This window comes from Coptis chinensis, chromosome 8 (genome assembly GCF_015680905.1).
Source record: "Coptis chinensis isolate HL-2020 chromosome 8, ASM1568090v1, whole genome shotgun sequence".
In the NCBI taxonomy this organism is placed as follows: Eukaryota; Viridiplantae; Streptophyta; class Magnoliopsida; order Ranunculales; family Ranunculaceae; genus Coptis; species Coptis chinensis.
Window position 1 is genome coordinate 90,913,778 of NC_141463.1, and position 11,806 is coordinate 90,925,583.

General features: G+C 34.5%; 1 protein-coding gene and 1 long non-coding RNA gene across 2 annotated transcripts; both read left to right on the top strand.

Annotated features, from left to right (window-relative positions):
- The first annotated feature begins 658 nt into the window (after positions 1-658).
- Positions 659-1,763, top strand: LOC147484264 (uncharacterized). The gene is made up of 2 exons (XR_015206688.1): positions 659-1,154; positions 1,564-1,763. It is a non-coding gene; the product is annotated as an uncharacterized LOC147484264 (long non-coding RNA).
- Positions 1,764-6,611: 4,848 nt separating this feature from the next.
- LOC147484265 (hexokinase-3-like) lies at positions 6,612-11,386 on the top strand. Its single transcript, XM_086577839.1, has 9 exons — positions 6,612-7,095; positions 7,841-7,991; positions 8,087-8,266; positions 9,208-9,282; positions 9,763-9,918; positions 10,036-10,134; positions 10,238-10,376; positions 10,689-10,780; positions 10,918-11,386. The coding sequence occupies exons 1-9, from the start codon at positions 6,824-6,826 to the stop codon at positions 11,308-11,310; spliced, it is 1,557 nt and encodes a 518-aa protein (XP_086433965.1). The 5' UTR covers positions 6,612-6,823; the 3' UTR covers positions 11,311-11,386.
- Positions 11,387-11,806: the final 420 nt, after the last annotated feature.

Consider the following 11,806-nt stretch of genomic DNA (forward strand, 5'->3'; position numbering starts at 1 on the left):
GAAATCAGCAGAGCGATATCAGCAGAGCGATATACCCTTTGTTATGGAACTCTTCACAATCATCTGATGGAATATCTGGAAGAATAAAAATGAAATGCTTTTTGAACAAAAAAAGCACCTCAAGGCACAATCAGAGCTAGCAGTCTTGTTTTTTGGAGAAACACAAGGATGCCCAGACACTACTCCTCAAACCCAAGAGACCGAAACAACTCATCCATCCTTGCTGGAGGCCTCAGTCAGCCCCATACTTTACGTTAAACACTGATGGTGTGATTCACGAAAATCCCGATCCTACGGGATTGGGATGTGTATTAAGAAAGTATGACGGGTGGTTTTGTTGTTGCATCAGTGGATTATGTCCCTATCGGAACATCCTTCCTTGTCGAAGCTTTGGCCATGAGACTAGGACTATATTTAGCTATCTCATATCACCCACATACATATACAAAGTGACTTATAGACTTTGATAAATTGTATTAAGGGAGAAGACAATGATAGTGTAATGACCCGGAATTTTACCTACGGGTAAACCATTCATTTTACATGTTAGTTTAGTGCCACTCTAGATAATTACTAGATATATGGCGGGGTTTAACGTTTGTCATTGGTATAACGTATATTAACGTATATTATTGGCGGACTTTGATGACTATATGGGCTCTTCATTGATGGGTATTTTTATATTGGGGCGGTATATTATATTGGGCATGCGTTACTGTTTTGGGTTTTATCTTAATTTATTGGGCCACTTCTTAAGTGTTGTTATATATCGGGCATGTTATATTATTTGGGCCTGTTCTATTAAACTAAGTTGGAGTTTGCTTGTATTGGGCCTCTTTTGATAATGGTTATGGGGGTCTGTTTTATTAGAAGCCACGTATGGCTTCTGGGGAGAGGGGAAGGACTAAAAAGACAAGGAGAAAGAATGGAAAGGGGACGTCCAGAAAAACCTGAGGGATCAATCTCTCATTCGGAGTTCGAAATTCAAATTGGATGGACACCACTGGATCTGATCAAGATAGGGAATGGGGTAAATAATTGGGTTGATTAATCACCCTAGATGAATTCGGTATTACTTAATGGTTAGTTGCTTGGCTTGTTGAACACATGAGGTGAATGAATGCAACAACAACTTGGAATAACGTTTGGTACAGGTTGGAAGTGTGTCTAGTTACTATTTTATTTGTCTTTACATTGAAGTAGGTTAACTCTTAGTACTTAATACTTAATAGAGTGATATGGGTATTGGGTACTGATGAGGATACGCTATGTACTAGTTAGTTTTATTAGCTTAGTAGGTTGAATATAGAATCCTGGTTCTGATAGTATATGAAAGTCTCACACTTTACACTAATAGTCACCGTATTATAGCTATATTAGTAACATTTTAACATAAGATAAATTCAGGGACATATATATACTTTCCTTCCAAGGGATATATAGTATATCCGTTGGAAGGAAAGTATTACCACTTCTTATGCAATTTGCTTTATCTAATCCTGTAGTGTTTGGCGCTACTTTATGTGGTTTTCTCTCATAAAAACTCCAATTTGCTTTTTACAGGGACAAACAATCTACTAACCCAATTACTTCACCTTTACCAAATGTTGAGGAAGCTATTGTTCTTATTTTCTGAGCTATTGTGTTAATATCTAGCTAACACGACAATGTCTTCATAAGAACCATCAGTCAACAGTCTAAATGTAATACTAAGTATAACCTCAAGAACAAAAAGTTGCTTTAATGAGTTCGGCTACGAAATATTAACTGTTTGTCATAGTAATGCTATAATGTGATGAACCGATATCTGATGATCATACATGAAACCCAATATTCTAATTGTATCTTAGGAAGCTGAGTTTTGAGAGGGAGAAGAGGTACACTGGTGTATCTCATATAGTCATATTATTTGTTGGCATTTGTATAGTTCTAAGCGAACTAAAGCCAATTGGTGTGGGTTACTCATAGGTGTCAGCCCAGTGAAAACCCAACGTATTATTTTGGGTACGTTTAATAAAAAGAATGGTAATTTAGGAAGCTAAATGTGTCTAAAATTAATTTTATTTATTTATTTTAAAATTGGGGTACGGGAGTGTTTTTATGGGTGTGTCCAATATCATCCCAAATTATTTTATTTTATATGTTAATCATTATCATTAAAATAAATAAACATTTTAAAAGTAAACATTTTCACGTTTCAACTTGAATAATAAGTTGTCATGTAATAAACATTTATTTCAATTTCCAGCACTCAAAATATCCTTTTTAATTTTAACAGAAAAAAAAACTTTATTCTATTAAAGCTATTAATTATGTGTTTCCGATAAATAGATTATATTTTCTTTCATAAGTTCAATTTACTTTGTTTTATTTGTTACTCCTTATCTTTAAATCAAATAAAAAATTAAAATTAAACACTTTCAAGTTTCAACTTGAATAATAAGTTGGCACGTGGTAAACATTTATTTCAATTTTCAACACTCACAATTTTCATTTTAATTTTAACAACAAGAAAAAAGAAAGAAAAACAAACTTTCTTCTATTAAAATTGTTAATTATGGATTTACTTTAATCTTTAATTGGATTTACTGAATTTTTTGTGTTTTGGATATTGTAAATTAATGAAATGAGATAGGGTATAATTGGAAAATATAATGTTTGAAAAAAGATTATTTTCTTTTACTTTTCCCACGCGTGGGCCACATGTCGGACCATGTGTTTGTTGAAAAGTTTTTTGGATTAGAATGACATATATACCCTTACTTTAATTCAAATTTATACTATTTGATTTTGTATGGATTGTAATTAAAAAAGAGAGGAAATAATTGGAAATAAAAATTCTTTGTGATGGAAAATAGGGCATCTAACTCCCCTTTATGCCATTCGGCCCATTCCATTATAAAACTTATTACAATCTTTAGTTTTAGCAATATTTGTAATAAGTAAAAGGTAGTAGTAGCAATATAAATTAAACATTATAAACTAATTTAGATGTACCATAATTAAAAAATTCAAAACTATTTGAGATAAACAATTACAAAATTAAATTATATATTTATTAATCAAACTTTAAAATAATGTCATAAATCTTAACATCACAAGAATCAGAAAAAAAAATTAAGTGTTTTAACATTATTTTGTTTATTTTTTTCATTTTCAATCAAATATTTGCGTCTTGACCACATTCTGACCTGTGTCCAATTTAATTGACCGCATCTGACCATATTGACCGCATCAGATGCGCGTCCGTGTTTCATCCGCGTCCGACAGGGACACAACGGTTTGGTAGGTGCGTAGGTGCTTTGGAGGTTATTACAAAAAAAAAAAAAGAAGTAGAAAGAAACAGAGTATAATCTTGTCAGCCCAAAGCTTAGATGATGGTCTGATAATCCATTCAGATTTTCTAGTCCCAATGTTAGCCCAGTAGCTTGAGAACAATTTCATATGCCCCAAACTTGAATAAATCTAACTATGGTTCATTGGACCCCAAGCCCATCTCTACTGGGTCTTAAAATAGGCTTCAATATTGAGTCACTTTTAAATCATGGGGGCACCACCACAACCAGCAGCAGTATGCCAGTATCCCGGTGACATGTCATAAAAAGTGTAGGACCATCAAAATTTACGTTGTCCCGGATCAGTAGATTACAGCTCATTCCACTAAAATATCGAATCCACGAGACTGAGTGACTTGACTGTGGGGTTTCTGGTTGACTATGCGTTTAACACGTGAAACTCAAATAAATGGTCCGCACTCTACACTTTCTTATTCCAGCTGGCTGACATAATTCTTCTCGTACTACTGCAATCTATTTTAGCAATGCCTCTCAAAAATATCTACTGGATCCCGGATTTTCCATTGTAAACCAATTGATGTCGGTAAATATCGAACCTATGTACTTGAGGCACAAACATAATCTAAAGTGCTGATATTTGCGACCTCTATTTTCAATCTCTATGATCATATTTCGGTCATGCATATTGGATACTGGGAGTGGTTTTAAACACTTGTTTTCCAAGTTCCCTCACGCCACCTACAAGTGGTGTCGTTGTTGACTTGTTTCGTTACTATGCAAAGACGACAGTCTCAAAAGTTTTATCCCAAAATTATACTTTGTTCGAGATCAGATCAAAGTTGAATTAATGAGTTTTTCCTATGATGTATGATATAATCAAAATATTGACAAAATTATAAGCACCAAAGTTATTTTGTACTGTGTTGCATTTGTAGAGGCGAGGCTTGCTAGGAGTCTAGGACACAATTTTAAAGGGTGAAAATTTCTAGTAGATAGAAATTTCGAAAGTTTTGAAAAGTTGCCAATAACAATGTCAGAGCATGTTTTCTAACTCTCAAGTTTCAACCACACTGTCAGAGGCTTACTCAAGGCAATTTTATAGTGCAAGCAACACCAGTCATCAAAGCTACTGATTGTATTGGAAGCCCAAGATGTGGTATCTTTTTTAGAGAAATAGGAAGGAAATTTAAATCACCAGTCCAAAGCTATTCTCAAAGATACGTCTGAAGCAAAAGCTATTCTCAAAGAGAAATAGCAGTATTGGAAGCCCAATATTGATATTATTGTACATATACCAATAAGTGCAAACAATACAGCTGCAGAAACTTACAACTTTTGCTTTAACTGTATTACCTAATGTATGATTTAGCATAGTTCCAATACATAGATTAGTAAATTCGTGGATGGCAAAAATTTGATACGAAAATAATTCGTTAAAAATTATAAATTTTTAATAATAATACGTTTAAAATTTCAATAAAAAAAACGAAAAAAACACCAAATATACAATTTGTCTTTTATACGCATATAATACGAAAAAAAATCAGATATATTTTGTTACATTACAATTTTAAAATGTAATAATTTGTCAGAATTGCTCATTAACTACACATACATAATTCAAATTTTAATTTATATTTACTTGCTAACATTTTAGTTTTTCGATATTTTTTAGGTATAGAAAGTTATAACTTAAGTGGATTTTCAAAATCTTCCATTTTGAAGTTGCATCATATAGTATGTTTTTTTCATTTAAAAAATACATACCTTATTATTCGGCAATTATAAGTTTGGATAGAATTCGTGTATTAATCCCTAGATTTGAAACGTTCGCCTTATTATTCGTATTATACGTAAAAATATATAAAACGGGTATAAAACGGGTATTAAACATGAATTTACTAGTTATATTCTAATATAGTTGGAACAAAACCTAGAGAGGACAATACAAGGATTTGTTGACATAAATAAATAAAAATGATTAACAAAAAAAAAAAAAAAATCAACCACACTTTCTGAAATTTCAAGGAAAAACATTCATGAGATTTGACAATAACTTGGTTAATTAAGGACAAACGGACAGTCTGAAAATAATTTGTTAGTAAAATAAATTCACAAGAGTGATATGAAAAATGGCCTGCCGATGTAAAGGTACCACCGTAGTTACACTGGTACAAAAAGTACCAAACTATTCTTCAATTCTTTGAAAAAAAGCCAAAAATTAAGATCGTACCGTGTAGCTTTTGTATGCTTAGCTGGAGCCAAGCGAGAGACAGCTGGAGAATACGCGCTACCGTCGCCGTTCTTATGTCCAAAACTGTAGCCGTGTGCTGTCTTTACATATTTTTATTATTATTAGAAATGATAAAACTGTAGCACATGACTTGTTCTACCCTTACCTTTTGTCATAATGTCTAACAGCTATAGGATGGTCATCAATAGTTTAAAGTTCCAAACTGTCACACTCCAGACCTTTATATCTAGGGCATCTTTCTTAATTAGGGAACTTTTTAAATGCCTTCAGGTGCCCCCTTCCCTCTTTAATTTCTGTATGTATGGTCCTGTGTATAAACAAGTCCCCCTATTATAATCCTATTGGTTTACTTTAAATAAATTCAAAAATGAACTTTAACACATGCCTTATTTGTTAATCTGCCAAATGGATGAATTGGAAGAATAGTATATAGAGGGATAGCTTCACTTTTATTTCTTGTTTTAGGTGACTAACTAAGTACTACCAGTTGACATTTAACCTACTATCTCCACTAAATTTAATTATTTACTTAAACAAGCATGCATAAGCATGCTTACATAATAGATCCAACGTATACAACCGATTCACAACACTTTCAATTTTACTACTTTAATTTATAAAATTAAATAAACACAAACAACGACATCTTGGACGGCACCGCTAAAGAAATGTGATGAAATTGAAATACTTTTCTAAATCGAAAAATCAAATGCATGAGAGAGAGAATGGTGTAGTCAATTGAGACCACTCATCACACTAAAAAGTGCAAATGCCCGGGGCACTGTAGCATGCGTAGTCTAGAACTGTTATTCTAAATCAACTTTGTAGAAGGAGAATGTGACACATTGGTGAACAAGTCTCAATCAAAACCTTAAAATGTCAATGGCTTAACTCGTAATTCCAACATGTTTTAGTGTCAGTACATACATCTAATCAAGTCACTTCGACACGAGTCAAATTTGAATTACCTTTGACTGATTAAGTGTTAAACACAAGGACAAACCCGTCATTCAACCTAACTAAAATAAGTAAAAAAAAAATCAGTCAGTTCCCATTTTCCAACACACTAAACATAGAACAAGAGAACCTTTTTTTTTTGCCTCTTCCTCAAAATCCAATAACTTTCTCTTCGGCATTTCACCAAACACTTTCATCTTCCTCAAACTTTCATCATTTTTAGACGGAAAAACAAGTTGGGCATACTTAAATGAAAAGAAAAGATTAGGGTGAGTGAAGTTTTTGGGTCATGTAGAAGTTAAAGTGGTGTTTTTTAATGGGGAAGTTGGGTTTTGGTATAGCAGTGAGTTGTGCAGTTGTCACGTGTGCGATCGCAGTGGTATTTGTAAGTAGAAGAGTGAAGAGTAGGAGAAAGTGGAATAGAGTTGTGGGTGTTTTGAAAGAATTAGAAGAAGGGTGTTCAACATCTATAGGGAGATTAAGACAAGTTGTTGATGCTATGGCTGTTGAAATGCATGCTGGTTTGGCTTCTGATGGTGGTAGTAAGCTCAAAATGCTTCTCACTTATATTGACACTCTTCCTAATGGGTAAAAAAAAAAAAAAAAAATCTGATATTCTCACTTTTATTTCGAGTTTTATTGATTAATGTGATGTTTTTAGTATTTGAGATGATTTGAGAAATGAAGTGTTGTTATTGATTGGAATTTATTATTTTTGTTTACTGTGTTATTAAGTTTTGTTTGTTTACTTTTGTCTGAATTTTATGGAACTTCATTGTTTAGTGTGACAGTTTGTTGTTTATTGACGACTTGAATAGTAATGTATGATATTTCTATTTGAGGAATACTTTGGTTTTCTGTTTTTGTTTAGGTAGAAATGTGATAAAGTTGTGATTTTTGGGCTTGCCTTTTAGAATGTGAAAGATTAGGGAAGGAAATATGGGTTTGTTATGTTAGATATTCTGTTCTAAGAGGTTTGGCTGTCTTTGCATAGGACCACGTTACCACAACGTTGTGGATGTTAAATTTGACCAAAACATTGCTGCCATTGAGTTGTTGTAAGGTTCTCATGAAACTCTGTTTCCATTATTCTGCAGTTTCTCATATACTTTGGCCATGCATATGAAAACTCTTAAACTACTGTATCTTACATTGCTGTAATATATTTTGCCGCACTCTTATGGTGGATTACTGGTTTCTTCTGTATTGTCCTTTCGTCAACTGTTGTTTTCGAGTTTGAGTTTTCTGGTTCACATGATTTTGGAACTTTCAGATGTTTTTCTTCCTTCTTGATACTGAATTCGCCTGCTGAGAACTTCTTTTTAATCTTCAGGAATGAAAAGGGAACTTATTATGCACTTGATCTGGGGGGCACTAATTTTAGAGTGTTGAGGGTTCAGCTAGGTGGTAAAAGTTCCAAAATCTTGGGGCAGGAAGTGGAACGACAACCTATTCCTCAACATTTAATGACCAGTACAAGCGAGGTGCGTTCATCAATGAGGTTTACTTCTGTAACATTGTTCTTAAAATTTCACAAAGTCATTATTGTGATGCAGAGGCAATTGTTTTTTGCATGCAGGAACTTTTTGATTTCATCGGATTGACATTGAAGCAGTTTGTGGAGAGAGAAAATAACACTCAGCTTCAATTGGACATGAAGAGGGAGCTTGGGTTTACGTTTTCTTTTCCTGTGAGACAAATAACAGCGTCTTCAGGAATTCTTATCAAGTGGACAAAAGGATTTTCCATAGAAGATATGGTAAGTGGTATGATGTTTGTTTGTCACCAACACATTTTTGTTGCATGAAAAGTTTCAAAACCGTTGCAAGCTTTGCAGAGTTTTTCATGTATAGGTATAGTGCATGTATATATAGGAAAATGACTGACCAAACCTAATTTTTGTTCTATTGGGATATGAGTGTAGTTAAGGATTTCCGAATTTCTGGAATTCCGTCATTCTGACCGATTCTGACTAAATTTCAAAAATTGCACTTTTTCAACCCTGTATTGTTATTTTGATTTTGTCCAAAACCAAAATATTCAACTGAATTCTGAGATTTCATTCGAAATCATGAACAATGGATATGAGTAATCACCGTTCAGAAATCACTTGGAAGAGATAATTTTGTTCTTAAAAGAGTGCCCTGGTACATATATATGAAAGACTGAAACCACTATATTTACCATTCTAAGACTTCTTTATAGTGAAGCAATCAGCATTAATGACTTTTCTCCAATTCTTCATTTGCAGTTTGCCAGTTCTTTTGGTCTAGCCGCCTAGGTGAACTTTTTTTTTCCCGTAATTATCTTGTTTTAAGAAAATGTTTCTCTTCAAAATAGTGATTATGACACCTACATTTGTTGGTTTAAAAACTGCTTGTGCTCCACGGGACAAAACCTATTTTTGTCGGTTTGGAGTTGCAAAAATCGACAGCAACATAAATGCTCTAACAACCATTATATATTCAGTAAATAACTGAAGAATGCCACTCTTCAAAATGAAGATAGAGATAACACATGTTATGGTTTGGGAACTTGCTTTTGTCAAACCTGAAAGTGCAAAAATAACTATAGTGTAAATGCTGTAATGACTTTTATCTATCCAGGAAGTAGACGGAATAGTATCTGTAACAGATTCTGGGCTCTGGTATAGTTGGTTTCTGCTAAACTGTTGTGTTCCTGTTATATTACTCTTACCAGGTTGGAAAAGATGTGTCAGATTGCTTACAACAAGCATTGACCAAGAGGGGATTGAATATTCAAGTAGCAGCATTGGTAAGCTACGCTTGGTCTTCAATATATGATATTCTCTTGCTTATGTTCTATGACCATTTACCTAGTGTCATCCTTTTTCAAGATTTCCTTGTAATATTATACTTATGTAACTCCTTTGCTGCATGGTGTAGAACTATATATTTATCATATCCATTGTTTCAGAAAAAAGGTTCTGACTTGTGCCCCTCATATTTTGGCTGAGTTTTACCCCCTCTCTAGTTGTGAAGTCATTTGACTTGCCTTTCAAGCACAAAATCGCACAATTAAGTCTGCTCTTTAGAGTTTGTTACTGATTATAATAACTTTGGGACACTAAGTAATTTGTGATTCCGTGGAAACCCTAGCTGGGGCAGAAAGATACATGCCTTTCTGTATAGGGAGGGAGCGGTAGAGAAAACCTTAGGGAAGAATATATTGTTCCTTCAGGTGCTAGTAGTGTGGTGTGGTTTGGTGATCATGAGTTTTGGCTTTTGTAAGCAGGTGAATGATACAGTGGGAACCTTAGCACTGGGACATTACCATGATGAGGACACCGTGGCTGCAGTAATCATTGGGACTGGCACGAATGCTTGTTACGTGGAGAGGACAGAAGCAATTATCAAGAGTCAAGGACTTCATACAAATTCTGGAGGCATGGTATTTTTTCTTTGTTTACCTGATTGTGGTATAATATCTGGTTTCTTGCTGACTGACGTGGTGATCAACACAGTTATTCTTTATAAGTCTGCACTAAGTTATCCTCTATTTTCTTAGGTTGTAAACATGGAATGGGGAAATTTCTGGTCTTCTCATCTGCCACGAACTTCTTATGACATTGATCTTGATGCTGAGAGCCCTAACCCCTTTGACCAGGCAAGAATCAAAACACACATTCAAACTTACATTTATGTTTTTAACTGTTGTATGGAATATATGGTAAATCTGTAAATGTATTAATCTTGTTTTCTTGATTCAGGGATTCGAAAAGATGATTTCCGGAATGTATTTGGGGGACATTGTGAGAAGGGTAATTCTTAGAATGGCACAAGAGTCTGATATTTTTGTGGGTGTTGCTTCAAGGCTTTCTGTGCCATTTATCTTGAGGTTTGTTTTTCGTAGACATTTATCTTAAAATTGTGTGTAGTTTTAGTTACCCCTGCTTACCTAAACTGTAGTGGCTAGAGCAAAGACTTAGGTGCATTTGCTGTTGCAGCTGGTCCTGCTTTATTATTTCTTCTGCTGCGATAGTTTACTGGGATTAGTTATTCTTGAATTGACATGAACATATCTCATGTGCACCTCCTTCACAGGGCCTTCAAAAGGTAAAATAGTTATCTGCCAAATTTTTACTCTGTAGTTGTGCAACAAACTTAGGTGCTTTGCTGTTGCAGCTGGTCTTTTTATTATTTCCCTATTTATGAATTCAGGACATGAACATATCTCATTGATTGCTGCCATGCATGAGGATGATTCTCCTGACCTGAGGGAAGTAGCTAGAATCTTAAGAGACACGCTCCAGGTATATATTATTGTTACTCAGACAACCAGATATGTCCATCTGATTATGTTTTTATTCCACATATAGCTGATTGGATTTTTAGGTAAAACAAGAAAATCACTCCAACTAGTTAAATGTCTGAATTACTGCTTATTCAGATGTGTGACGTACCTTTGAAGGCACGGAAGCTCATTGTGAGAGTGTGTGATGTGGTGACACGTAGGGCTGCTCGACTGGCAGCTGCTGGCATAGTGGGGATCTTGAAGAAGATTGGGAGGGATGGGAACAGTGGTATTACAGGTGGAAGAAGTAAGAGTGGTGGTGAATCAACAAACAAAATGAGACGAACAGTTGTGGCAGTTGAAGGTGGTCTATTTGCTAGTTATACCATGTTTAGAGAGTACTTGAATGAAGGTGTATCCGAGATTTTAGGGGATGAGATTGCCCCATTTGTTGTTCTAAAGGCGTCAGAAGATGGTTCAGGTATTGGAGCTGCTCTTCTTGCTGCTTCCCATTCATCATCCGATGTAGATAATGTAAGATTACTATAAAGATGCAATACCACTGTAAATGTAGAATTTGTTTCTCATATTTATTATATATAAAATATCAAGTGTTTGTGCAGTAGTCTGAATCTTCCTCCGCAGTGCGTTTCATGTGTCCCTGTTAAACAGTAAACATGTCTTTGTGCACTAGTCAGTCAGTTCACCAAGCTGATTGATTTTGCAACATAGGGTGCCGGAATGCTATCCATATCTTAGATGCATGAAAGTGAAATGGAATCGGGAAATGCTACAGAGAAATGAAATACAAAACAGCCTTTTCAAGTTTTTATTGAATGGTCCTGTTTAATCATAGTAAGGAATGAATTTCTACTGCTACGACAAAAAAAAAAAAAAAGACAATTGTATGGTCCCGGGCTAAATTAAAACCAATTTCTTAACGAAATTTCGTCACTGAAAGTAGTAGTACCTGAAGAAAAAACGACGCTCCTTATTCTTACCAAAGACCATGGTAACAATGAATTTTGCATGTATGATGGAGAAC